This window comes from Nomascus leucogenys, chromosome 24, assembly GCF_006542625.1.
Source record: "Nomascus leucogenys isolate Asia chromosome 24, Asia_NLE_v1, whole genome shotgun sequence".
NCBI classification, from domain to species: Eukaryota; Metazoa; Chordata; class Mammalia; order Primates; family Hylobatidae; genus Nomascus; species Nomascus leucogenys.
Genome location: NC_044404.1, coordinates 10,409,275 through 10,437,270, shown reverse-complemented (window position 1 = coordinate 10,437,270; position 27,996 = coordinate 10,409,275). Strand labels below are relative to the sequence as shown.

Here is a 27,996-nt window from a genome sequence, read left to right as displayed (position 1 = left end):
CATCATTCAAAGGCTGTATCTTTTTTGGTTTCCTTTTTTGCTTTTGTAAAGAAAAATAAGGTTGTGTTTTCTGTTTGAAACAAAACATAAAACCCCCTCCTGCCGGGCCTGTCCCCTGGCTCTGGGGGACGCTGGGGCCGCAGGTCTGGGCAGGAGATGCCAGGCTGCCCGGCTGAGAGGAGGGAGTGCCCTCAGAGCCAGAGACGATGTGCATTTGGGAATGGAGTTTGGTTAAGCAAAAAATAAAAAACCTCGACACACACACGCCTGCTATACAAAAATGGGGACCGCAAGGCGCTGCCTCCGAGTTGGAACCATTGCTGGCAGCTGGACTCAAAAGTCCTGACGCTGTCCTGGGGCCCCCGTTCCCCATGTTTCAGGGGTGGGCAGGGCAGGAGGGAGCATCCACAGCTCTCAGGACAGGAGTCAGGGGAGAGGAGGGTGACGTCAGAGCAAGCTCCTTCCCCACATTAAAAAAAAAGTATTAAAAAAGCACCCAAAGCTTAAAAAAATGAATCCTCCATGGCAGGGAGAGTTGGGGGCATCCTGCTTACTAGCAAAATGCCTGACCTGGCAAAATGTGTAGAAAAATAAAATTAAACTTTATCCCTGAATGGCAGAGTGAAGACCCTTCTTCCTGCCCCACAGTGAGTCTCAGAATCCACCGAGACAGCTGATTCCTCACCAACTGGCACCAGCACATGACCAGCAGACACACACTGCCCCAGGCCCATGTCCGAGGCCCAGGGCGGGACAGCGGAGGGGCTCTGATAGCCACGGGCGCACAGTCCCTCCCCGCTGCCTCACAGCATCAGGAAGGCCCCTCCTCAATGCCAGCAAGGAGCCCCAGCAGGGGAGTGGGCAGGAGAAGCAGGGGAAGATGGGGTTCTCAGGGGCTGAAGGGAGGCAGGTGCCCAGTAGGGTGGGCGAAGGGGTGCAGTCTCATCTGAGATCCGAAGGCCCCCCGCCAGCCTGCCCTGCAGTTCCATGCGCAGCTGAAGGACCAGACGTGCAGGCCTGGAAACACAGGGCGAGGTGGGCCAGGGCTCTCCGCATTCTCAGGGTAATGGGGCTGCTTCCAGGAAGGTCAACAGAGGTCACAAAGCGGGGGGCATCTGGCAGGGGAGGGTGGGGCAGGGGCTTGCGCTGGTCCTGGAGGCCCAGCTGGGCCTTTGGCTGCTGAGACCTGGGAGCTCTGAGGATCCCGGGTGCCCTTCTGCCCACTCCACAGGAAGGGGCAAGACAGGGCAGATGATAAGGACCATGCTTCCCCCTCCCCCAGGGGGCCTTCAGCTTAGTGGGGCTCTGAGGTCGCCCCAGGTGGGACAGGGGAATACAGTACAAAGATGTGACCACGCCTGTGGGCGTGGGGCCGGAAGGCAGGCCGGGCAGCTCCTGCTGCAGTTACAGTAGTACTGGCTTCCTTGCCAGGCAGGGCTGAACCGTGTGGGGCACCCCAGTGTCATGCAGCCCCTTGGGGCTCCCTGGCTTCGGGATCAGAGTGTCAGCACCAAACACAACCGATGTCAGCCAAGGAGGTGGGCGGGCAGAGAGTGTGACCTCAGACACACGCTCAGCCCTGCAGTCCGTTAGGTGAGGAGGGGCAGGTGTCCTGAGGACAGTCACAGTCCAGTGAGGTCAAGGCCCTGGAGATGAGGGCAGAGGTGGCAGCCCCTCCAGGGAGGGTCCTGAGGCCGGCAGTGGTGAAGCAGCAGGCACAGGGTTGCTCCCCTCCGAGGGGCTCCAATGGTGGGTCAGCGCAGGCTCTGGTACAGAAACGCCGAGGTGAAGAGGGCGTTGGCGGCCAAGCTCACGGCCAGGAGGCCCCGGACCAGGGAAGGGCCGAAACGACCTGCAAAGCAGAGAGACCCGGTCAGAACATGTGTGTGTGGGTGGGGTCGCTGTGCAGCTGAGCAGCCCCCTAGAGCATGCAGTTTGTGGGGAGCTCAAGGCTCTGCCCATGGTACTCCCCGAGACTGGTGAGGCTCACCCCCAATTCTTCTCTTGGCCAATGGCTTCCCTAGCAGGAAAGACCCCCCATCCCTGCCTCCCTGAAGGCATAGCTTTTCCTAACCCTGAGCCGCCAGGAAGGCCGTGGGCTGGGCTGTCATGAGCTGGGGCCTGGGCGATGAGGCAGTGACAATGGCCACTTTACAGATGAGGTCATGGGGGCTGGGAACAGGAGCACCCCGTCCAGGCCTCCAAAGGAATAAGCAGTCAACCCAGGTCCACCTGCCACGTGCACAGCCTGCGTTCTCACCAAGGCCTCCAAGCTGCTGGGCCACCCTCCAGCCTGGGGCAGCACTGGCTTTGAGAGTCAGTGCAAAATGACCTGCCCAGGAAAAGCCCTGCTTGCTGATCTGTTCATCTCCCTCAACACACACCTCCTCCTCCCCACCCAGGGAGTGACGATGTGGACCACAGATCTGGTCTCTTGCCCCTGAGCCCCAGGGTTAGTGAGCAGAGAACCTGGGATCTGAGCCAGGCAGCTCGGCACCCGGTGCAGGCTGCAGCCCCAGCGTGCCCAGGCTCTCTGGGCACTTCTGGCCAGGATGGCAGCCTTCGGTATGTGTCCTAAATGGCAGCCACAGGCCATAGGTGCCTACTGAGCACTTGAAATGTGGCTAGTGCAGCGCAAGAACTACATTTCAAACTTTATTTAATTTTAATTCAGTTAATTTAAATAGCTGCCTGGGGCCAGAAGCTACTGGAATAGTGCAGATCTGGGCCCAAATCCCAAGAGTGAGAGTGCCGTCTGCTGAGTCCCTGACCCTGGATTCAGAGGCGCCAGGTGGGTTACTTGTCGGCCACTCAGGGAGCGCAATGTCCTGGAAGATTCTTTCTGTCAGCACTCTGGACCCACCAGGGGGAGATGGTGGCTTCGGATGCGTGCCCACCCCCCTCCCCTCCCGCACCTCAGGGTGCAGACCTCTCCAGGTGGCGGCCTCCTCCGAGCAGCCCCTGGTGGTGGTGTCCACCACACAGGTAGATGACTGGGAAGAGTCGTCCTCTTTCTTGATGGAGCGGTTGCTGCAGGCGCTGCCTCTTTCCAGCTTGGATCTCAGGTCTGCAGAGAGAAGGGTGTGCATCTCAGTGGTGCTCACGGCTCCCTCCAGGGACAGACATGGGGCAGCTGCACTTCCACTCTAAAGACAGTTGTCAGAAGTGGTGAGCCAGCCTGTCCCAAGCCACTCATCCACCCCGGACAGTGGGGGGCGAGGTCCTTGCTCAACTGTCCCGCCACGTCTGTCTGCCAGTATTCAGGCCCAAGGTGACCAGATCTCTGACATCGTTAAGAGACATGGGAAATCTAAACATTCGAGGCTGGGCACAGTGGCCCATGCCTGTGATCCCAGCACTTTCGGAAGCCAAGATGGGTGGGTCACTTGAGATCAGGACTTCAAGACCAGCCTGGGAAACATGGTGAAATCCCGTCTCTACTAAAAATACAAAAATTAGCCAGGCATGGTGGCACACACCTGCAGTCCCAGCTACTCGGGAGGCTGAGGCAGGAGAATCTCTTGAACCCTGGAGGAGGAGGTTGCAGTGAGTCAAGATCACGCCACTGCACTCCAGTCTGGGCGACAGAGTGAGACTCTATCTCAAAAAAAAAAAAAAAAAAAAGGAAATCTACAAATTCATGTGAAAGTTGAAAGTTGTAGGTTTTAAAGGTTGGGGGCTAACTTTAAAAATTTTAAATGCTTTGCAGTACAGCACCATTTGAGTGAAACTATCTGTGGCCACACGCACCTGGCAATGTGTGATGTGTTTTCGATCTGTTCCAAGGAACAGAGGACCCTGAAGGTCAACTGCAAAAGGAGAAACTGAAATCAGCCATTAGAGGTCAATGTCCCAGAGGGTTCGAGTCACCAGAGCCGGAATGGGGTACCTAGAGCTCCAGGGTGGGAAGGCGCACACTGGGTCAGAGCAAGGATGAGCCCCCCCACCGCCGCACAGCCAGGCCTCTTGGCAGCAGAGGCCCTCCCACGGCCCCTCGGGGCGGTCAGAAGGCCGTACCCAGGGCGTGCTTCATGTCCTGCAGGGGCGGCTTCCGGGGAACCTGGGGCGGCTCCATGGTGAAGAGGCTGCCGTTGTGAGGAGAGTGCTCATCGGAGCTGCTGGGCGTGGTGGGGGCCTCTCCAGTGGGTGACGGGAACAGCAGCAGCTTCTGTCCCTTCAGGTTGAGCCGGGCAGGGCTGATGAGGGGCCTGCGGTGGCGCAGAGAGCCGGAGCTGGAGGCCACCGAGCCGGCCACGGAAGGCGCTGGGGAAGGGAGTGGGGAGGAGGGGCAGCTCCCCGACAGCAGAGAGAAGTAATCTGGAGAGGGGGAGGAAGATGATGTGAACGTGGGCTCCTGTCACGGCAATGCTACGACGCGCTATTTCATTTCTGGGGGCTTTCTTCTATTAACCCAGGAAGACAGGAAAGGTGCAGAGACTGGGGACAGGGCGAAGTCCTGCTGCAAAGCTGAAGGAGGAGAGGGCTGCCCTCTACCAGGCACCTGAGGGAGGGGAGAGATCCCAGAGCCTCAGCCATGGCCTCCTGCCCTTGATTTCCATCCAAAGCCCCGGGCACCATCAGCTGACAGCAAGGCCAGATAGCAGCAAACCCTGGAGGTACAAGGCCAGCTCACCTGAGGCCTTGCTGCCAGCTGGCACCTGGTGCACCAGCTCCAGCCGTGACTGCTGCTGAGGACAGCAGAGCAGCATGGTACCATCTGATCCTAGTGACTGTCATTCCCATTTCACGCAAGAGGAAACTGAGGCACAGGTGTGTAGGTCACTTGCCCAGGGCTGAGATGTGAACACACACTTGGGGTCTGTCTGACCCCAAAGCTCACACAAACCACCGTGCTCTGGAACGCCCGGGCCTCATGCTGCCCCGTCCCCCCCTTAGTTCTCCGTCCTCCTCACCTGAAACAGGAAACTCCCCAGATCGAGACACCTGAGATGGTGGGCGGCTACCGCTGAACAGATAGCCCGAGTCTGGAGACAGAGAGAAGCGGGTGACATGTCAGGCCTGTGGATGACGTGCAGAGGCCCCCATAAATGCTCTGCCGAAATCCCAATCCAGGCTTTGCTCTTTACAAATGTGCTTTCATGAAAACACAAGTGCTCACGGATCCCTTGGACTGCCGTCTGAGGGGTGCTGGGCACGTTCCCTTTTTGCAGATAAAGAAACTGACGCTCCGGCTGGGCGCGGTGGCTCACGCCTGTAATCCCAGCACTTTGGGAGGCTGAGATAGGCAGATCAGATCACGAGGTCAGGAGACTGAGACCATCCTGGCTAATATGGTGAAACCCCGTCTCTACTGAAAATACAAGAAATTAGCTGGGCGTGGTGGCAGGTGCCTGTAGTCCCAGCTACCCAGGAGGCTGAGGCAGGAGAATCACTTGAACCTGGGAGGCGGAGGTTGCAGGGAGCTGAGATGACGCCACTGCACTCCAGCCTGGGCGACAGAGCGAGACTCCGTCTCACAAAAAAAAAAAAAAAAAAGGAAACTGAGGCTCACAGCAGGTGGTGAGAAGAGTCGGCACCAGGCATATTGTCCACTCCTCGTTCCACGCCCTTCTTCCCACACAAGGGCCTGCTTTTCCAGCCATCTAGTCCCACTTTCTCCACTAATTGCAGACCCCAACTGCCTGTACTTTCAACTTTCAACCCACGGGATCACCAACCACGCTGCCTTTTCCTAAATCAGGCGCATGCACCCCAAGGGCAGGGGCCCCAATTCCAAGTGGCTGGCTGAGAGCTGAATGTGGGACCCGGGGACTGCCTCATGTCCTGTTGCCATCTGTGGGCTCTGAAGGGTCTGTCGCAGCATGCAGATAACCCTCCCCTCCCGAGGCCAGGGGATAGGCTGGATAAGGGTGGTCACAAGAACCCAGCATGCCAACCAGGGTCCTTCTAGAGCCCATTCTATGGATGCTGGGAGAGGCCGTCTTCCTGCTGGGCATGGGCTGCAGGACACAGGGATGAGGCGTGAGGCAGAGAAGCGGACTGAGGACAGACAGGGAGACAGCAAGCTGGATTCTGGCCCCAGCGCCTGAGCCCGGTCCAGCGGGTCTCTGAATACATAAGCCAAAGCCCTGCAGGAACTCCTGCCCCCGACCCACCCTCTGGCGATGGAGACCAGGCTTCTCCTCCCGACCCACCCTCTGGCAATGGAGACCAGGCTTCTCCCCCCGACCCACCCTCTGGTGATGGAGACTGGGCTTCTCCCCACGACCCACCTTCTGGCAATGGAGACTGGGGTCCCATCTGTCACCGGACACTCCAAGACAAGCTTGTGCCCCAAGACCTCTGCTGCCACCTCAGACAGGTCGCTACTGTGTCCCTGCCTTGAGCCTCAACAGGGAGATTGCCTGTTCTCTGTGGGCGGAAGGCCCTGCCTTGGAGGCCTGAACTGGCCCTGGGATTGCCATGCTCCCCTCCCAAGGGGCTTGACACAGAAGTCCCTGAGCTCTGACACCTTGGTCAGTGCGCACAGAGTTTACTCGGCGTGCTCAGGCCCAGGGCAGGGCTGCTCCTGGCACCTCCCACCCCAAGTTTCATTCAAGTGCCACCAGGCTGGAGTGCCCTGAAAATAGGGGGGTATCTCTGCTTACGGGAAAAGCAAAAGCATCCTAATATAAACCGTGGAGTGTGTGCAAAATGGCCTGCCCTCTAACCTCTAACCGCACAAGAGGAGAGGGGCCTTGGCTGGTATCAGCATCTCCTCCCCTAGAATAACTAGAGTGGCCCCCTTTGCTGAGGGGCATGTTGCAATTTTAGCGGAAAAGATTAGGGCACAGCACGGTGCACACATTTACCCAAGGTCATGTCACTAGAGCTGGGACTAAGGGGCCATGCTGGGGTTCCCAGATGATATGGCAATTCTGGGCACTTTATTTTTATTTTTTTTGAGACAGGGTCTTGCTCTGTCGCCCATGGTGGAATGCAGTGGTGTAATCATAGCTCACTGCAGCTTCCAACTTCTGGGTTCAACCGATCCTCCCACCTCAGCCTAAATAGCTGGGACTATAGGTGCACGCCACCATGCCCAGTTAATTAAAACAATTTTTTTGTAGAGACAGCGTCTCCCTATGTTGCCCAGGCTGGTCTTGAACTCCTAGCCTCAAGCCATCCTCCCACCTTGGGCCTCCCAAAGTGCTGGGATTAAAGGCACCTATTCCTAGCTAGCCCCATTTCTTTGGGGGGAAACTGAGGCTCAAAGCTCTGTGCTGCCTGTCTCTGTAGCAGGAACACTAACCACTCCCGGCCTTCCCTACACTATGTACCCATCCACAGTTCTGTCCCAGCTGCCCCCAGCCCTGACTGTCTGCCAATGCCTGGGCACCTCTTACCTGCTCGAGTCAGAGAGGGTATGGTTCCCAGAGAGAGGGCCCGGCTGAGGCGGCCGGGCAATGAGGAGGGTGAGGCCCGTCGAGGAGACCGGAAGAGCTGCTGGCTGGCGAGGGGCAGGAAGCTGGGCGGGCTGGGGATGAACAGAGACGCTGGAGAGCCTCCGACACTCGGGTGAGGGATGGCCAAGCTGGGGCTGGTGGGGAAAAGGCCGGCAGAGTCTCCCGGGAAGAACCTGCAAGGGCCCGTCAGGCACGGGACAAGAAGAGGGTCAGCGGGAGGTCCTGGAGGCAGCCTTGCAGTGGGTCCCACCCCTCTCCCACAGTGCAAGGTGGGGGCCTCAGCTGAGGTCCCAGAGGAGGCGTGCGTTAGTTAAAGCAGAAAAGCAATCCGACCACATTCACGCCATTAGGAGCGGGTGGCTGGGAGGTGCCAGCAAGACCCGGCCCTCCCCGCATGCCCCCTCCTACCCCCTCGGCTCACAGCAAACTATCTCCACTACGAGTCTCGGTATTAAAGTGACACTGTCGCCTTTGCCAACCTCATGCCAACCCTTTCACCTTGAAGCAAAAATGCCCAGCCCCGTGCCAGGCACTCAATGAAGGTTAATGGACTTGGACTCCTTGCCACTTCTTGTTCTGTGCCGAGCCTTCCCACAGAGCGGCCGGGCTCAGGGACACCCTGGCTCATCTCCCAGACAGGCCTGGATCACAGGAAGTCGGGCCCCAGCACGGCTCTGGGCACCCTCTGTTCCTAGGTGTGATTCCTGGAAGTCCTCCCATAGCTCTGCCCTTAGGAGGCTGCCTCCTGCTCTCTGGCCTTGCACTCTGGAAACTCCTTTGAAGTTCCTGGTAGAGCAGAACTGGGGGGCAGCCAGGCCTTGGAATCCCCTGGAAGAGGCTCTCACGGGACGCCAAAACCGAACTTAGAAGAGACCCATCCACGACCGCAAGGCTGCCCGAAAGACAGAAGGTGACAGTGTCTCTTTAACTTGAGATGGTACAAATCACACAACAGGACCCGATGGCCCCACGCCAGAACGTCAACCATGCTTCTGATTAAGGCACCCAATTACAGAGGGAAGAGAGGGACAGAGGCAGTTAATACATTAGTCCACCGTCTGGACGGAGCTCCGGGGGTCCAGCCTTACCTCGGTGCCAAGGGACAAATGAGCCCAGTGGACAACGTGCTGGTGAGCGGGCAGGCTGGCCCACGCCCTGCAGGAGCCAGGGGCTGGCTAAGGGACCTGTGCCCAGCATGACTGAATGCTCGGGGATCACTAGCCAAGCCGCGCGCCACCAACCTCCCAGCTACTTTCCCTCTAAAAAAGTTTTATAAGGAAAGCGTGGGGCCAGCTGTTGACTTCCCGGAGAATCATGTAACCTTTCTAATGCCTTCCAAGGTGCCAGGAGGCCACCTGGACTTCGGAACCAAAGGCGAGGCCATGTTTGGTGAATGTGGGCATCAAGGCAGGAGCTGAGCTGGGGACCCTGGGGAAGGGCCTGGTCAGCCGGACTGGACACATCCGTGTTCCGCCCACTGACCTGTGATTCCGAGGCCCAGCGCCTGCTGCTTGCCCCCAAGAATCCAGGGAAGGCTCCACCTCTACACAGAAGACGAGATTTTGTGTTGTCATGTTAGAATTCTGATTCCATTTGGCAGGACAGCGCAGCGACTTCAGGGAATGACCCTGAGGGCACCTTTAGGCAGGGGCAGTGAAGGTGTTGCTGGGACCTTGGGGCATGACCCTCTATGGGAGGGAGTTTGTGGGGCAGGGCTCTGCCCTGGGCTTCCTGTGCCCACCCTGCCCGGCAGCACAGACATAGCCAAGAGTCAGCCAAGGGTGACCAGGTCCCCCAGTGACCTGCGAGTACCGTTGGGGCACGCATGAAAGGAGGGTCCTAGTGGGCTGTGGGTATGAGGAGGTCAGATGGGCTGCGCAGCTCCTGGCCCCGAAGGGTGGGCTCCAGCAGGAGTGGCTGGGTCTTGCCAGTGCATCCCCACTTTTCCCAGCTCCTGCTCACACCACCCAGGGCTGCCTCAGTGCTTAAAAGCTGAATCTCCTGGCCACCTGGCACAGGTGCTGTTGTTCCCAGTTTGGTGCCACTGACGATGGTGCTGTGGGGAGTTCCTTCGCAGTTTGACTCCCTCACTGTGATATGTGGGAACATCACTCAACGAGCAAGACCTCGTAAATCGCTCACAGGGCTGGGCTCTGTACAGGGGCCCCAGCGAGCCTCTGCCAGCTAAAGGAGCCCAATCTGTTGGGCCCTGGAGAACTCCAAAGGTGCTGACATTTCCTTTGGTGAGAGACCCCCGACTGCCCTGTGCCCTCAAACCACGTCTCGGAGAGGGACTAAGAGGCCAGGATCAGGCCTGGATGCTTGGCTCTGGGAAGTGCCGGCGCGGATACGCTCATCTGACACCAAGGGGAGATGTCTGGTCTTCTCCGACCCAATCCCAGCCCACGTCAGGAGTGGAAGGAGAGAGACCACGTTTTAAGCAGCAGTTTATTGAGACGGAAAAAACATGATCCAGCAAAGGCGAGCGAGGCGAGCTGGGCCCCGAGCCAGCCGGTGTCACTGTCACTGGCTCCCAAACCTGACTCCTGTGGACGTGTCTGTACCCCAAACACAGCCGCCCACCCCAGCCCTGGCACAGAGCCCTTCTGAAAGAAAGAAAAAAGAAGAAAGACGCGGCACCTGACGCCAGCGGGTAAAAGCAGGGCCCCAGAGGCATTTATTGAAAACACAGCATCCAAAACACGACATCTAGGCCAGGCGCGACGGTTACAGTGATGAGAGGGTCACTAGACAATTATCCACAATTCTACGACATGAGACAGAGACTCAGCAACAGTCACAGACAGAAAGGTCACGGGTTCCTTCCTGGGCAGGGTGGGGTGTGGCAGGTGCGGCGTGGAGGCTGCGTCCTGGCGGTTTGCTCCCAGGCAAGGGGTACAGGGGGCCTGCTTGGCCTGGGCGGGGACCTCAAGTCTGAGGGTGAGGATGGCTGAATCTACCTCGCTTATGTCTCAGGGACAGTCACCCGTACCTAGGATGACCCCAGCCGGACCCTAGAAGGTCTGATGGCCATCCCAAGTCCCCTCCGAGGAGAAGAGTTCCCTGGCAGGGGTGACACATTCCCAGTCAACAAGCCACAACACAGTGGTGCCTGCACTCTCTCAGCTGTTGCCACAACACTTGAAGGTGCTGGAATTTTCTCCACGCAGTGAAACTTTAAGGGACACATGGATAATTTAAAAAGTCACACAAAACTCTAAAAAAGGCAGGAATCCTCACTCTGCTGAGAGCTTCCTCCTGAGGTGTCGTTCCGGACCCCGGCAGAGGGCAGGAGCGACATCAGCTCGGCAGGAGGATCCTGGCCAGCGCGAGGGCTGGCTCTGGTTATTATAAATAATCTAATTTAAATACACACATACACACAGATGTCCTGCTTCTACCCAATGCCAAGAAAAGCAGAAATTAGCATCACACTGTCAACACTTCCTCGAGAACCGAAGATTCGAGACGCAAGCAACAGCATGGCCAGCCGACAGGACGCCTTCCCGTCCTGGCTCCGCCACGTCCTTCTCTCAGATGGGCTCTTTGTGGGCTGGGGGGGTGGCGTGAGTGGACAGGCAGGCGGTCCCCTGCCCCTCAGGTAGACAGCACTGGGGGCCGCTTCGGCTCACCCGCCCCCACTCCTCACTGCAGAACCAGTGGGAAGCGTGGCCCCGACCACATCTTTTCAGAGGGGTTTTCTCATCTCACGCTCCACACAGAACAACAAGCTGAGCCCAGTAACGCTGGGGCCTTGTCTGAAGCCACACAGGTAATCGGGCACAGAGGCCACAGAAGCCCCGGAGGGTCTCCCAACGCACCTGGGCTCCTCACTCGTGAAGCTGGGTGGGATGTGAGCTGCTACCCAATCACTGGGGTGGGGCAGCCTCTAGGACCCCCAGGCGTGGCAGATTCACAGCAGTGAGGCCTGGCACCCACCCCCCTAACCCATCCCGGCAGACCCAGGTGGCGGGTGTAACCCTCATGCACCTGTGATCTGCTCTTGCCTCCCCCGGGTTCCAATGCACAGGAGAGAGGAGCTGGCACACCCTGGCCACATCTGGAAGGTGAACTCGTGCTCAGAATGGCGAGTGGCAGGACATGCGGGCCCCGAGGGAGTGGGCAGCCAGAGGGAACATGCCCGGTGGGGGACGGCTTCGGGCCACTCTCGACTGGGACCCCTGGATAAAGCCCCCAGGCTGGGAACTTCCTCTGCACGTGGCAGCCCCTCGACTTCCAGAGTGTGTCCTCATGAGCCACTTCATGTGATCCCCACACCCACTGAGCTGGCACCCAAGGGCTCTGGAGAGGGGTCCACCTCATTTCATAGATGGTAAACTGAGGCTGGGAACAGCAGGGGCCTGGCCAGGCCCTGCTACTGAGCAGCAGGTCTGTGGGCTGCCCCCTCACCTGAGTCGGAGGGCAGAGTGGCGCTGGGCCATGGCGAGCAGGCACCTGGGGAGGCTCGTGACAGGTCAGGGAGGGACAGGATGACAACGACCTGATGTCACTGAAGACCTGCATACCCTGGGCCCCTTACCCTTGGAAAAGCTCAGATTCCCCAAGGTCAGCACAGGCTCCTACTGCCCGTCTCAGGCGGGGTCTCGCTCCCCAAACTCATGGCGAAGGCCAGGCTGGGCCCAAGAACTGCAATCTCCATTCCCGGGGACTCGGGAAGGTCTCGGAGCAGGAGGCCAAGCAGCAGACAGAGCTGCAGCTCTGCCTCCTTCACGGCTCCACCACCTCCTGCAGGGCTGGTCCAGCCACAAGCAGGACCAAGGGGACAGACCACAGGTGCTCCTCAGGGGTGAGGCTGGGGCTCTGTGCTGCCCCAGCCTCACTCCGCTGCACCGTCAGGGCATGCCAGGGGCCCAGCCTGCAGCCACTGTCACCACCCCTGTGCAGGAGCTCAGAAGGGAAGACAGCAGGACCAGGACCCTCACCCAACAGTGTCAGAGCCAGGAAATGGCGTGGTGAGAGGGGGGTGCCTGGAGCTGCCAGCAGGAAGCCACGGGCCAGAGCCTGTGTGGGTGCTGCCCACATTCCAGTCACCAGGCCAGTGAAAGGGCCATTGGCCAGAGAGGTGGCAGCAGTGGTGAGTGGCTACAGGGCACTCGGGGATGGCTGGTAGTGCCGGAAAGGAAAAGGTGGGGCAGACTGACTCTTCGAGGCAGTGGAGGGACTGGGCCAGGACCCGGGGCTGTAGCGTGGGGGTGGGAGGGCGTGAGCAGGTGAAAAGAGGCAGGACAGAGAGGGGCCCGCTTCAGACCTGGCAAAGCCTGGGCCTGAGCATCCGCGTGTCCTCCCCCCGCAGTCATGGCTGCTTCTCTGACCTTCGGGGCCGGAACCTCCGCGGGCCTGTCGCCTTCCTTGTGGCCACAGCTGCCGTGAAGCCAACCAGGCAGCACAAAGATGTGGTGCTGAACTTGAGCGTGTCTAGCCAGCTGGGCGAGGCGGCCTGCAGGTGCTGCTCAGCCAGGTGCACCCCCAGCAGCAGGGCCCACAGGCAGGTGCAGAAGGCGTCGATCCTCCGGAGCCTGAAAGGGAAGCAGCGGGGTCACCCCAGGGGAGGACAAGACCTCCTGGGTCCACGCCTTCCTTCCTGCCTCCTCTGTCTATACCTGGCCCTGCTCAGAGAGTCCAGAGCCAGGAGAGAGCGCGGGCTCAGAATCCCCTCACACTCACACGCTACCCGGCTCCGAGCAGGTGGGTCAGTGTTTCTCCTCAGCCTGTAAGTTCCAGCCTGTAACAGGGCTAAGGAAAATTCCTCTGAGTTGGTGAGCAGGGGCGACGGGGACACAGCACTCACAGGACACGCTCCCACTCAGGGAACCCCAGAGCCTCCCATGTGAGCCCCCACAACCCAGGAGGCAGGTGGTTATCGTCATCCTGACTTGACAGAGCCCGAGGAGGAGAGAGGAGGCAACCAGGCCCAGCTCACAGTGGGTGTGCACGGGGCTGGCTCAGAGGGCGTCTGCTGTGCAGCCTCACCTCACCTACGACTCCCAGCCCCCGGGACCAAGCCTTGTACCAGTGACATGGTGGAGTTCAGCCTAGGGCTGTGCACCCAATGGGGTCTCTCGGCCACCGCCCTAGACAGTAATCCAGCACACAGTCCCCCACCCGCCAACTCCTGGCCCTGGCCCCATGCACACCTGATGCGGCCAGCCAGCAGCATTGCCAGCAGGCAGGTGAGCAAGCCCAGTGCCACGACGCCCGTCTGGTGGCTCTGCCCGAAGGCCCAGGCCTCACACAGCTTCTCCGCCATGTGCTCGGGGAGCAGGCCCAGCAGCTGCCGCCAGCCCTCGGCCCCAGGGGCAGTGCCATTGTCAGGTGTGGCTGAGCCATTGCCACCAGGTGGCAGGGCCAGGGGCACAGTGGTGCCTGGGGCGAAGTGTTCGCTGGCCCCATACAGTGCGGTGGTCAGTAGGAAGGCGCAGGCCAGGAAGGCGAGGGCACGGAGCAGGATGACCTGGACCGGGGACTTAACGGCGGAGGAGAAGTTCTGCAAAGGAGGAAGAGAGGCAGGTTAGTGAGATGGCCACAGAGCCACCCCCAGCCATCACCGGTGCCACTCTGTGCAGGGTTCTGGCCGGACCCATGTTGCCACACATCCTGGGCTTGGTTCAAAAACTCACTACTCAGTTCCACTGGCCTGCCTCACTTCTGGGTGGGGAGGAGTGCTGCTCTACCACCCTTCTCCTTTTAAAGAAGACTTTCCATATTGTAGTGACCTTATTTTGGCTCACTTCAACCTCTTCCTCCTGGGTTCAAGCGATTCTCCTGCCCCAGTCTCCACAGTAGCTGGGATTACAGGCGCCCACCACCACACCCAGCTAATTTTTATATTTTTTTTGTAGAGATGGGGTTTTACCATGTTGGCCAGGCTGGTCTTGAACTCCTGGCCACAGGTGATCCACCAGCCTTGGCCTCCCAAAGTGCTGGGATTACAGGTGCGAGCCACCATGCCCAGCCAAGTTGAGCCCCTTTACTCTGGGGAAGCAACATGCCCATGGGGCCACCTCCCTACCCTGCTCCCCAGGCCCCTTCATGTCATCAGCCAGGGGCCCGGCAGAGTGACTGGTGTCACCATGCATTTGTTATGTGCGTATCTGAGCATGGGTTTTGGGGTGGCCCTCCTGTTTCTCAGCACTTTCCTGGCACTTGCATTCGCCCTCCTAGCAGCCCTGGTGGTGCACTCCAAGCCCTGGCCCCAAATTTTTTTTTTTTTTTTTTTTGAAACGGAGTCTCGCTCTGTCGCCCAGGCTGGAGTGCAGTGGCGCAGTCTCGGCTCACTGAAAGCTCCACCTCTCGGGTTCACGCCATTCTCCTGCCTCAGCCTCTCCAAGTAGCTGGGACTACAGGCGCCCGCCACCACGCCCGGCTATTTTTTTTGTATTTTTAGTAGAGACGGGGTTTCACCGTGGTCTCGATCTCCTGACCTCGTGATCTGCCCGCCTCGGCCTCCCAAAGTGCTGGGATTACAAGCGTGAGCCACCGCACCCGGCCGCCCTGGACCCACTTACAGCTGTGGAAACCATGCTCAGGGAAGCTGAGAAACTTGCACACGGCCACGTAGAAAGCCCACACCTGGTATGCAGTGGCTCCAGGGTTTGAGCCCAAGACCATCTGGCTAAAACTAATTTTTATCATAGTACTCAGTTGATAGAACATTCTAGTTGTTTAAAAAATCTGATATGGTAGCAAAGAGGTTAAATAGTAAAATCTACCCCTACAAAGAAACTCCTATCCACCCCTTGTGTCTCTAGATGTGACCTGGGTCTGATTGATATGTGGTTTCCAGTCTGCGCTGGGACACAGCCATGACACCTCTGCCCTGCCACATGTCTGCACAGCAAGGCACCAGGTGGACCCTCTCCTGGGGCCTTTGGTTCTCATTCTAACTGCCTTGTTCCTAGTCTGAATAACTTACTACTGTACTTTTAAGGTTAATTTTTGCCACAGTTATCTGTCCATTTATGTCAGTTCCAATTAAAATCACAATAGGGGCCTGGCACAGTGGCTCACGCCTGTAATGTCAGCATTTTGGGAGGCCGAGGCGGGCGGATCATGAGGTCAGGAGATTGAGACCACGGTGAAAACCCGTCTCTACTAAAAATACAAAAAATTAGCCAGGTGCCTGTAGTCCCAGCTACTCGGGAGGCTGAGGCAGGAGAATGGTGTGAACCTGGGAGGTGGAGCTTGCAGTGAGCTGAGATCGCGCCACTGCACTTCAGTCTGGGCGACAGAGCGAGACTCCGTCTCAAAAACAAAAACAAACAAACAAAAAAACTCACAATAGGAATTTTTGGTGAGTACTTGACAAAATGATGGAAAGTTATTTGGAGGCTGGGTGTGGTGGCTCACGCCTGTACTCCCAGCACTTTGGGAGGCCAAGGCGGGTGGATCATTTGATGTCAGGAGTTCAAGAGTTCAAGACCAGCCTGAGCAACAGGGTGAAATCTCGTCTCTACTAAAATATAAATATTAGTCAGCTGTGGTGACACGTGCCTGTAATCCCAGCTACTCAGGAGGCTGAGGCAGGAGAATTGCTTGAACCAGAGAGGAGGAGGTTGTAGTGAGCCGAGATCACGCCACTTCACTCCAGCCTGGGGGACAGTGCGAAACTCTGTCTCAAAAAATAAAATTTAAAAATAAATAAAAGGCTGGGCATGGTGGCTCACGCCTGTAATCCCAACACTTTGGGAGGCCGAGGTGGGAGGATCACCTGAGGTCAGGAGTTCAAGACAAGTCTGGCCAACATAGTGAAACCCCATCTCTACAAAAATATAAAAATTAGCTGGGCATGATGGCGGGTGCCTGTAATCCCAGCTACTCGGGAGGCTGAGACGGGAGAATCGTTTGAACCTGGGAGGCAAGGTGATAGTGAGCCGAGATCGTGCCACTGCACTCCAGCCTGGGTGACAGAGCAAGACTCTGTTTAAAAAAAAAAAGGGCCGGGCGCGGTGGCTCACGCTTGTAATCCCAGCACTTTGGGAGGCCGAGGCGGGCGGATCACGAGGTCAGGAGATCGAGACCACGGTGAAACCCCGTCTCTACTAAAAATACAAAAAATTAGCTGGGCGTGGTGGCGGGCGCCTGTAGTCCCAGCTACTCGGAGAGGCTGAGGCAGGAGAATGGCGTGAACCTGGGAGGCGGAGCTTGCAGTGAGCCGAGATTGCGCCACTGCACTCCAGCCTGGGTGACAGAGCAAGACTCCGTCTCAAAAAAAAAAAAAAAAAAAAAAAAAGGACAGGTGCAGTGGCTCACGCCTGTAATCCCAGCACTTTGGGAGGCCAAGGCAGGCGGATCACCAGAGATCGGGAGCTCGAGACCAGCCTGACCAACACAGAGAAACCCCGTTTCTACTAAAAATACAAAATTAACCAGGCGTGGTGGCGCATGCCTGTAATCCCAGCAAAACTTTATCTCAAAAATAAAATAAAATAAAATAAAATAAAAATAAAGGGGCTCAGCTCTGAAGAGCTACCTTCTGGTCACTGGGGCCCAGCCTCCTGGGAGGGTTTCCTGAACAAACTCAATGCCTCCACCCCCGTCCTGTGGACGCAGCCTCTCACCTGTGCGTGGGTCTGGTCGGCCTCCCGGCGCTTGAACTGGTGGCTGAGCAGCAGGGCGCGCAGCTGGCGGTTCTGGTGCTTGATGTAGTACTCCACAGCTGCTTGGCACGGCCGGCACAGCTTGTACATCTGCTCCAGGTGATGCCGGTACACCTCGACCTCCTCGTCATACCTGCCCTGTGGGGTGGGGGGAACAGGCTCAGCGTCTGCAGGGGTGGCTGAGCTGCCTCCATCTTACAGGTCAGACGTGGAATCAGATCCTGACCTGCCACTTACTAGGGGATGACCGGGGGCAAGTCAACCCCACTCTGAACCTGCTTCCCCTCTGCCCAACAGGACAAATGCCCACTGTGTACAGCCATGTGAGCTACCGGGAGTTAGAGCCAATCCAGGGCAGGGCCCACCAGTGATGGGGACACTAACAAGGTTCTGTTGCTCCAGGGACACACCCGCAGGCCAAGAGCTCAGGGTCTGCTCCCCAGACGCAGAGCTCCAAGGTGGGTGAACATGGGGGAAGGTGGCTGCGGGCTGACACTGCCTGGAGTGGGGCGGATGGACAACCCAGACTGTGGTGCCTGCCCTTCCGCTTGAACACTAGAGCCCCTGGCCAGGCCTGTCTCTTTCTCTTTGTGGCAGGTGAAGGTTTCTTTCAGCTTCTGAAATAGCCCAGAAAACAAGTCCCCTCCCTCCCAGCCCTTAGACGTGCAGCACTGCAACTCTCCCTCCCTGTTTCTGAGGAAGCAAACGTTTTGGCCTGCAGGGCCGGGAGGGTCGAGTGTGATTCCTTGCTGGGACCAAGCATGCCAAAAAGCTGCCTGGCTGCCAAGGCACCCCTGCCTTCCCCTTCCTGCAGGTTCCCCATCCCTGCCTTGGCCTGAGTTCACCTCTGTTCTCCCTCCCTCCCAGGCTGGACCCCAGGAAAGCCAGTGTCTCTGGGCCCCAGCTCGGACCTGCCTCTTGAGGTGACAGGACCCCCTGGGCTGGCCGAGGGCAGGAAGGAGCAGCCAGTAAGCAAGGCTCTTGGACTCCATGGAGGGTACAGGCGAGGCGAGGCTCCCAGCTCAGCCCAGCTCCTAATGCCAAGCCTCTCAGCAATCTCTAGCTTCCTCCTCCTCCCAGAAGCCAGTGGCATCCTCTACCAACCCCACAGCAGACTGCTGGGGCCATCAGCAGGCAAGGCTGATTCAGAGAAACAGGACAGAGTGGGTCCAACGGGGCCCCACCTGGAACTCAAGGTCCCTTCCTCCCTCTGCCCAGGGACAAATTCCTCTGGACTGGCAGGTGCTGAGGTTTCCACGGTGTTCCTAGGCTTGGAACCCAGATAGCAGTGATTGTAAGACACGGAGAGAAGCAGCTCAGCTCTAACGGGGTCGGAAGAACTAACACATCCTGGAATGTGCTGGCAGTGGCCAGGATGAGGGGGCCCCTTTGGGCACTCAGAACAGAAAAGCCGCTGTCTAGCAGAGCAGGGGCCAGAGGACCAGAGCCAGCACCCTGCACGTGCCTATCCCCCAGCTGCTCTAAGCATCCCCGGCCCCAGCCAGGACCCCTGCCCTCCCAACCCAGCCTCACCTCCTCGCGGGGAGCAAAGGCGGCCAGCTGCTTGATCTTGGTGGTCTGGTGGTGGTTGCACCTCTTGCACAGCAGGACTTGGCTGCTCACCCACTGCTGTGGCTGCGAAGGGTCGCGCAGGCTGGGCGCGCTGCTCACTACGTGGTTCAGGTGCTCTAAATACTGGGCGGGGATTGGCTTGTTGTAGTCGCCGTTCTGCGGGAGAGAGGTGGGACTCGAGGTAGGCAGGCCTTCCCAGCTGGCTCAGGCTTGGTGATGTCCCTGGGGGCCCGCCCTGCTCCAGGCAAGTGACGGTAGATCTCAAACATCTCCGTTCTTTTTTTTCTTCTGCACAAAACAGCAGCTGCTTTTCTTCTCAAGACATCTCCATGGAACCCAAAGGCCCAGATGCCGAGTGAAGCCACCTAGCCTGAGCACACAGCAGGGTCTGCGGCCCGCTGCCCACCCACACACCTCTAGCCAGCATCTGTCCTCAGAGCCCTACCCTCTCCGAACTCAGTCTGCAAACCCTGGTCTAGTCCAGGGGACAGCATGCTATGACCCATGGATGAGCTGCCTGTTTCTGCAATCAAGTTTTATTAGAACACAGCCAGACTAATTCACTCTTGTATTATCTACGGTGGCTCAGCAGGGTTAGCAGTTGTGACAGAGACCAAATGGCTTCCAAAGCTTAAAATACTATCTGGCCCTTTGCAGAAAAGGTTTGCTAGCCCTGACATAGTACAGAGAATGAGATGCAGAGCCAGAAAGACCTGGGTGTGAACCCCAAATCTGCCACTTTTAGTGGTACAGCCTTGGACAAACTGCCATGGCTCCCTGTGCTGGGTTCCTCCTCAAGTGAGGGGACAGTGCCAGGGCAGTGGTGAGAATCGAGTGAGACAATGTACATGAAACACCATGCTCAGGGCCTGGAGAGGACAGGGTATGAGGGTGTGGGGCCCACTAGCCCCAGGGCAGGGCAGGGACACAGGGTGGTCTCAAGGTGCAAATCTCAAGATCCACACCCCCGCGTGCCCACCCGTCCGCCTCCCAGCGACCCACACCTCCTGGAAGCCGTTGTACTGCTCGCAGTGAGGACAGTCCCAGCAGTTGCGGTTCCCATAGGGCACCAGCGTATCCTGGTTGCAGAACCAGCAGTTGACCATCGTGTGCGTTGGCTTCATCCTGTGGACCAAGGAAAGAGCGGGTTGGCCTGGAAGACCCCAGCCCCTGCTGGAGAGGGACCTCCATGCCCTGCTCCAGGGCCACCAGGGAAAGGGTGCTGGGAGTGGGATCTGGGATCTGGGGAGGAAAAGCTGGAGATGCTGGCCCCAGAACAGCAGGAGGAACAAGGGCTCTGAAGGAGAGGAACGCAGACTGGGTGCGGCTGCGTCCACCCAGGAGGACCAGACAGGGAGGCCACGGCCAACCTGGGCTTCTCAGTCTTCAAGGGGAGGAGGCCAGCTGGAGCCTCACCAGATCCCTAGGCTCCAGTGTGGCCGCAAGAGGACCCAGGGCAACCAGCTCCTGGTGGCCTGGGGCTCACATATGGAGCACAACAGGGGCCAGGGCTGGCCAAACCACAGGGCTGACTGGGACCAGGTTCTAGGACCACCCCTCCCCCACGAGGTCCTTGATCCTGGGCTGCAGAAAGGGTGCGCCCCAGGGAGCTTCCAGATTGAAAGGGGCCTCCTGTGCTCCAGAGAGACAGAGTCCCAGGATGTGAGAGCCAAGGAGGCTGAGGGGAGGGAGCAAGTGACAGCTGCCCAGCCTGGGGCCAACCCTCTCTGGTGGAGGGGACAGTGGCCCTCGCTGGCTACATGTGTGGTGACAGGTGGGGCCTCGGGATAATCCCAGCCCAGACACTGGGGGATCTATGCTCTGGGCCCCCCTCTACCCACCTCATTGGCTGTGGGACACGGAAACTGGGGAGGGGTGGGCAGAGAGATCGCCACTGCCCAAAAAACCCCCCCAGTTCCGGAAATCCAGAAACAATGTGGGTGACGGGCAGCAGCTGTGGTAGCCCTGGGGCCCCGGCTTTGCTGCTCCGACTCTCCACCTCTCCCCCGGGGCCACCTCCAGCTCGAGGACACCGCTTGGGCCCCTGCCAGAGTGGGTAGCCACTCCCTGCACAGACGGCCCCCCGTCCACAGGACCAGAGAGCACGGCCCTCTGGCCTTTCATCCTGAGGCGCTGCTCAGAGAAAGGAGGACTGAGCCCCGGGAAGTTCCTGTACTCTCAGCCTCAGTGTCCACATCTGTGAAGTGGGGGCAACCACAGCACCCCCGGCTTCTGCATGCTGCAAGGATGCAGTGACACAAGACAGAAAGGTGCTGTGCTCTGCAAAGAGCCAGCTCTGTCGCTAACCCATCGGGCTGGCCAGGGGCCTGAGCGGGAGGCTGGGCCCTGGGAAGCAGGGCTCCCGCTTCTGACACCACTGCTGCTGCCCAGCCCTCCCTCCACCCCCTTCTCCTGACCAGGGGCATATGAAGGGAGATCTGTGATCACCTGTCAGCTGGGGACAAAAGCACCTCCCTCACAAGGGACTGCTCGTGGGACGCACTTAACAGTGCCTGGCCTAGAGTATGTATGCAAAAAAGCCAAGTTACATGGAGGGTGGGGAGGCTTGGGAGAGAAGGGGAGATGGGACCAGGCCCTGTGGGGAAGGCCCAGGGCCCACAAGAGCAGCTGGGATCTCCCCTAGCAGCCTCGGCCCACACCCTTCTCACCCCACACCCTCTGCCCCAGCACAGGCCCAAGCCCTCACAGAGGACAAGGACCGCTGCATCTTGTCAACAGCACGGAGACAGTGGGCAAGGCCTGCAGACCAGGGACGAAACGGAGCCAGCCAGCTGGGCAGGCAGCACGGCAACAGGCACGGCCTTGGAGAGCAGCTCTGCCTTCTAGGGCCGCAGTCTCATCCCTCACCTGTCAAAGGGAGCTCCCTGCCCCAGGAGAGGCCACTGTGAGGACCCTACGGGAGAATGCAAGGAGGCGCTCAGTGCTTGGCATTAGGACAGCGCCACCGGGCGCCGACTACCCAACAGCCAGGGAAGGAGACTCGCTCTGGGGCATGTGGAGACCTGCTCTGCTGCGATGCCTACATCTAGCACTCCTGGGCAACTAACCACGTGGACTTCTCTGTGCTAATTACTACCTGTTTTACAGGCTTCTTTGTAACTGTGCACAGGGGCGTATCCTGATGGGTGATAACCTGCTTGTGTGACCCCCTCCCCCAGAGCCCTGTGCTGGACAAGGCTCTGCACCCAGCTGCCTTTGGGTGACAGGCTTCCTATCCCCACGGAGGGCCCCTCAGCTCTCTTATCCTGTTTGAAAAGGAAGGTCAACCCTTGAGCCTGCCTGGGGGACCAATGACAGCTGAGCAGGGGCTGTGGCTTCTGTCCAGGGCGCCTGCCTGAAGCCCCGCCCACCCCAGGAAGTCATGTTTCCATTCTGAATCTCCAGCTCTGTTGCTAGGGAGATGGCTCCGCTGATCTAGAATGAGGCGGCCTGGAAGGGGAGGGGGAGGCAAGGGATTAGCCCTTGTCCCTGGGGCCAGCAGCTCTAACTCCTGTCACTCTCAGCCCTGGGTAATCCCTGCTAGAGTTGGGGGTGGGCTCTCTCGTGGCCAGAGCAGCTGCCACCCACTTTGGCCAGGCGGGTCCTACCTGCCAGGGGGTCCTGTTCCACAGTGCCTTTGGGGGCGAGCCCTGAAAGGTCCCAAGAGGCAGGTAGGTCAGGGGTCGATGGGGAGGTAGGCATGAATTGCAGGTCCCCCAGGCGCCAGCGCGGCGGCATCAGACACATGACCGCATGTGAAACACTGTCCACAGCTCGGACAAGGTCCCCACGCAGGTGGGGGCATTCCTGGCCCCTGGCCTATGCTTGCCTCTGCTTTTGCTCTGGAAGAAGCCCCCAAGTTTCCCTGATAAACCCCTCAGCCCACTTCTCTTCTGCAAGCCAACAACCTCCGTCCTTAACTTGACTCTGGGACAAACCACAGTTGGTGGACAAGGTTTGAGGTAACATGACAGAATGTCCCTGCAACACAAGCAAGAGAGGAGCTCGGGCCTGGAGGGGCTGTCCCCTGCCCACAATGGTCCCAGCTCTGGGGGGACAGCAGCTGGCCCTATGGGTCCCATTGGATGGGTGGACACGAGGGCCTGGAGGCCACTCTCCCAGCTCCTGCTAGCTCGATGCTGAGCCCCTGGGAAGCCTGAGGAAGCCCGGAGGGGGATGGGTCCCTAAGAAAAAGCTAGGGCAGCTGCACGCTCTGTACCTGCCCCATCCACAAGCCCAACATACACACTGAGGGAAAACAAGACGGGCACGTGTCCTTAATGATGACACCACTCCAGAGCCCTGAGCACGGACATGTATTAAAACAAAGCTCCTGCAGGATGCCTCACTATTCCCTGCAGGTGGGAGGGGCTCTGTTCTAGGTGCGAGCCCAGCACTGGGTCCTCAGCCTAGGAAAGGACCAGGTAGGGGGCACCTGCTAGAGGGGGCACTGGATGGGGCTTGGTCCCTGCCCTGGGGAGCTCAGTGGTTATAGCAGGCTGGCCATCTCCCAGTCTCTGCCCAGCCCTGGGAAATCATCACCTCCTCAGACAGAGGCCTAGCACATTGCTCAGGACCTGGGACACTATGTGCTGGCCCCAGTGGGGGGTTGGAAAGACTGTAAGAGTCAGGTTCCCTCAGGGGCCAGGGAGCCAGAGGCCAGCCTCCCAAGCAGCTCCTTGCCTGCACTTCCTGCTTAAGTGGGCAACACCGTGTCTCATTCAACCAGAATGACCAGAGAAGAGGCCTCCTGGGCTTCAGCGACAGCAGCATCAATATGCAACTCAGAACTTAGCGCTGCCAGGGCCTCCAGCCCGTCTCCAAGCAAAACATACTTGAATCCACAGCAGCAACTCCAACATCAGGATGGAAAACACCCCAATCCACCATTCTAGGGTCAGACTCCAGCCTGGTGCGAGCGGAACATCCCATCAGTTAAGCAAGCACCACACTAGGCTGGCAGAGATGCAAACATGAGCAAGACAAGAATGACGACCTCCCAGGGCAGCTGGTGACAGATGCCACAGGACAGAGGCCAATAAGCGGGGCATCTGCAGTTGCCCTGAAGCACAGCTGTGCTCACCAGCAGGGCAGACGGCAGAGGGAGGGGACCACCCAATGTGTGCCCAGGGTGCGGCGGTTGCTCAGGGAGAGCGTGCAGCAGCAGGAGAGTGAGTGGGAGGGGTGAGCCTGGAAACGGGAAGGGCCGTTACAGGGGACTCTGACTTCCAGAATGAGGCTCTGCTGCATATCCTCTGGAAGGCTGCATCCTCTTTGTCCCCAAACACTAGAACAGAGACAATCCCAGTAAACACCAACAAAGCCCCGGAGGCGGGGCTGTGCTGGCAGAGCACCGATCCTGGGCATCGTTTGAAGAGGGCTGAGGACAGGCACCCAAGCAGCAGCGTCCAGGGGACAGGGAGGCCTAGGAAGCCACAGCCTTCACGACAGCCTGGACACAGGGAAGTGAAACTGGGGCATCTGCCCCCCAACTGTGCTGACCGTGGTGGCTTCCCATGGGTGCAGAGAAGCAGCCAAGGGGCTCCGTGAGCACCCAGAGGTTGAAGCTGGGCTGGCAGCTGAAGTTCTGGTGCGAGGCAGGGCCCTGCCATTTAACAGCCGGGTGATGTGGGGCAGGCAGCCCAACCTCCCCAAGCTTTGGTTTCCTCATCTGTAAAATGGGAGAACAGTAGGGCCCGTCCTGGCAGTTTCACAAGGAGACAGTGTTCTGTGCCTACAGCCATCAACTGCTCCCATCAGTAACAATCATGGAAGCGAGAGGACTCCATGCGTGGGGAAGCCAGGGCGGGCCCTGACTGAGGCTGTGGGAGGACTCAGTCCTTCAGAGAAGCAACCTCCTTCCCAGGCGCTTCAGCCAGTCCTAAAGCGCAAGGTGGGGCTGACCTGCCCGCTCCCTCTACATCTTCCTCTCTGTCCACCTCTGTGCTGAGCCTGCAAACACCCACCCAGCCAAGTCGCCTTCCAAAAACAGCTCTCCTTACATGCCCTCCCGAGGGTCATTCAAAACCCACACTGCAGCCAGAGTCAATGCTTGGTTCCCCGCTGTCACAGCACTCTCCTCCTCGGAGGAAGGCTCAACCTCTTGTTGGTCTGGCTTCTGAATCGTGACAGTGGCCAATTTATGACCTCCAGGTGAAACCCAGTGCTCTATGAGGACATCTTAAAGCATCCTGGGAAAGGCTGGCCCTTCTCAGCCCAATCAGCAAGGATCTCAATGCCACACCATGACCCGCTGGTGTCGTCAGGGGCATGAAAGGACTTCCAGGCACCCTCCTAGTTCCCCTGGCACTAGCTAGCCCAATACCTCTCCAAGGCCCCAGACTCTTGTTTCCAGGAGATAGAGAGCTGTGGCCAGCAGGGCAGGAAGGGGAGACAGGACCCCTGAGGACAGCCGCAGTGTGTGGCACAGTGAGCCACCCAGTCCAAGTCCAGCCTCAATAAACACAACAGAGGTGCTGTGTGGCTGGGAGACTACCCCCTCGCCCAGGCTCTGATCCTTGGGGCAACACCCCCCATCCTGGGTTAGCTGAGAGGCGGCTTTGTTCAGGAAGAACACTGGGTGCTGGACCAGCTCAGCTGGCAACATGCTCTGGGAATCTGAGCAAATCACCTGAGGTCTCTGGACCTCGGTCCCCTGGGTATAAAACCACCGGCTTGGACAAGCTGGTCCTGCAGATGCTCAGCTTCCAGAAATCCAGCAGAAACTGACATGGAGAGACTTGGGTTGTCAGGGACTCCTGGGCTGGGGTCACTCAATCCCCAGCTACCCTCCTCAGTCACATCTGGCCCATCCTCCAGACACAGCGGATGTCCCTCCCATGCCTTCCTCCTCTGGGAAGCCTCTGTGACTCAACCACCTGTACTTCTTTTTCCCTGTTTTCCCCCTGGAGGAGAGAAGCAGCACCGGTACCGGTTAAGGAAGAACAAACAGACCAGCCAGACGGTCAGGGTTCAAACCCCAGCTCTGCCACTTGCTGCTGAGTGGGCAAGTCCCTTCTCCCCTTTTACCTAAGGGTGTGAGCTCACTGCATCCCTTGCCGAAGCTGCAAACCCATCCACTCTTTCTAGGATGTTCTCACAACCCCAATTTCCCCCCTGCCCTCTGGAAAGGTGGATCAAGTGGAAAAACAGTAAGTTCCCTGCGAGGCTCTGATGAAGTAAGAGGACACTAAGCTTTTATGCCTGGCGATGGAGGCCGATGAAAAAGGCCAGATCTGAACCCGGGGGCCCGCATGGCCCGTGAGCGGGGCAGGGATGAGGGTGGCCCCGGCCCGTCTTAAACTGTTTTGAGGCATCTCAGGCCTTGCCCACCTCTGGGAGGCAGCCCAGCCTAGGGATCTGCCCTGCAGGCTGCATGAGATCAAACCATGATTCTTCTCATTAACAGCAATTTACTCAGCCTCCCTGTCCATCATCTGCTTTAGTGTAAGCAAGGGCTGTGGCTCTGAAACGCGCGGATGTGAGGCGTGTAGGAAAACACCCGGGACGTCACATGCCGAGCGGCAAGCGCCAGCCGCGATCGCCAGTATCGCCGTGCACCGGGGCCCAGCACGGGGCTGAGGGCAGGGGCGGCCCGCGCGCACCGACTCCAGCCCCGCGCGGCTCCCAGAGGAAGTTTGTTGCCCCCGCGTGGCGCTCTCGCCCGCACCCCACGTTCCCGGAGTCCCCGCCGCCCCCTCGACTCCGCAGCCGCTTCCCGACTGCAGTCCCAACCCGGTCTCGGGGGGCGGCGGCGCGCGCCTGGGGTCTCGGGGGGCGGCGGCGCGCGCTGGGGGTCTCCGCGCGCCCGCGGGCAGGCCGGGTCCCGGCAGAGGGGGGCAGCGGGCCGGGGCGGCGGGGGGCGGGCCTGGCGGGCGGCGCAGAGGGCCGCGTGGGGCCGAGCCGTGCACTCACCTCCGCGCGATCCGGTAGAGCAGCACGCCGGCCGCGGCGCACGCCGTGACCCCCAGGCCGCCGGCCAGGCCGGCCGTGGGGCAGCGGGCCAGCAGCGCGCTCACTCCCTCCATGGCTCTCCGCGTGGAAGGACAGCAGGCCGGCAGGCGGGCAGGCGGGCAGGCGGGTAGGCGGGCAGGCGGGTAGGCGGGTAGGCGGGCAGGAGGCGGCGACGCCGGGGGCGCGGGCCGCAGGCGGGACGCGGGGCGGCGGCGCGCGCCTCCTCGCGCCGTGACCTTCGTCGCTTTGTAGCGGGCGCGGGCCCGCCCCCTGACTCGGCGCGCTCCCGTCTCGCAGCCAATCGGGACGCGGGGTGAGCCCAGGTGGGCGGGGCGGCGGCGGAAGCAACAGCGCCGGCCCGGGAGCGCCCCCGCGCGGCCGGAGGTGGAAGGCGGCGCGGGGAGGGCGGGGCACGGAGCCCGGTTGGAAAGCCCCGCCCTCTGCCTCCCGCGCCCGCCGCCAGGCCGGGAGGTCTGGCTGTAGACAGTCTACCGAGCTTCTGCTAAGGGGAGCATCTCCGGAGTACGGAACTGCTTGTAATTGGTTTTTTTCCCCCTCGCTAATCCTGTCTAGTTAAACCCAGCCTATGCGCCCAGTGCTGTTTAGCAGCTCCTTAAGCCGCTCTAATGGTTGAAAAACTAGCTTTTTAGAAACACGATCATCCACGGATAGGGACATGGTTGAATAAATCATAGGACAGCCATAGTTCGGAACATAATGCAACCATTAGAAAGAATGCCAGATCCAGGCAGGGCGCGGTGGCTCACGCCTGTAATCCCAGCACTTTGAGAGGCCGAGGCGGGCGGATCACGAGGTCAGGAAATCGAGACCATCCTGGCTAACACGGTGAAACCCCCTCTCTACTAAAAATACAAAAAATTAGCCGGGCATGGTGGCGGGCGCCTGTAGTCCCAGTTACTCGGGAGGCTGAGGCAGGAGAATGGCGTGAACCCGGGAGGCGAAGCTTGCAGTGAGCCGAGATCGCGCCACTGCACTCCAGCCTGGGCGACAGAGCGAGACTCCTTCTCCAAAAAAAAAAAAAAAAAAAAAAGATAGAAAAAGAAAGGAAGGAAGGAAGGAAGGAAGGAAGGAAGCCAGCCAGATCTGGAGTTATTGGCATAGATGGATGATACATTGTTTTTAAAAAGCAACATGCAGGCAGGGCGCGGTGGCTCACACCTGTAACTCCAGCACTCTGGGAGGCCAAAGGGGAGCGGATCACCTGAGGTCAGAAGTTCAAGACCAGCCTGGGCAACATGGTGAAACCCCGTCTCTACTGAAAATACAAAAATTAGCGGGGCGTGGTGGTGCACGCCTGTAATCCCAGCTACTCGGGAAGCTGAGGCACAAGAATTGCTTGAACCTGGGAGGCGGAGGTTGCAATGAGTCAAGATTGTGCCACTGCACTCCAGCCTGGTGACAGAGGGAGACTCCTTCTCGAAAAAACA

The 27,996-nt window shown here is 59.1% G+C and overlaps 1 protein-coding gene across 2 annotated transcripts; it reads right to left on the bottom strand.

The window, feature by feature from the left end:
* On the bottom strand, positions 1-26,782 carry TMEM201 (transmembrane protein 201). 2 transcript variants are annotated; one of them, XR_004028463.1, is made up of 12 exons: positions 26,510-26,782; positions 19,600-19,720; positions 18,557-18,751; positions 16,985-17,161; positions 13,562-13,911; positions 12,740-12,943; positions 7,347-7,579; positions 4,914-4,985; positions 4,018-4,317; positions 3,751-3,809; positions 2,930-3,067; positions 1-1,852 (listed from the first exon to the last, which is right to left on the bottom strand). XR_004028463.1 is itself a non-coding variant. In XM_030805684.1 (11 exons), the coding sequence occupies exons 1-11, from the start codon at positions 26,620-26,622 to the stop codon at positions 1,755-1,757; spliced, it is 2,001 nt and encodes a 666-aa protein (XP_030661544.1). In that variant the 5' UTR covers positions 26,623-26,782; the 3' UTR covers positions 1-1,754. The 2 variants fall into 2 exon arrangements, 1 of the variants encoding a protein (XP_030661544.1); XM_030805684.1 differs by lacking the exon at positions 3,751-3,809.
* Positions 26,783-27,996: the final 1,214 nt, after the last annotated feature.

Excerpts from the sequence above, each read along its gene's own strand:
- TMEM201 (XM_030805684.1), bottom strand. The coding sequence starts at position 26,622 with ATGGAGGGAGTGAGCGCGCTGCTGGCCCGCTGCCCCACGGCCGGCCTG. Across the intron at positions 7,580-12,739 it reads CGGAGGTTCCGGCCCCGAAG|GTTCTTCCCGGGAGACTCTG; the intron begins GTCAGAGAAGCA and ends GGGCCCTTGCAG. Across the intron at positions 4,318-4,913 it reads TGGGGAGTTTCCTGTTTCAG|ATTACTTCTCTCTGCTGTCG; the intron begins GTGAGGAGGACG and ends CCCCCTCTCCAG.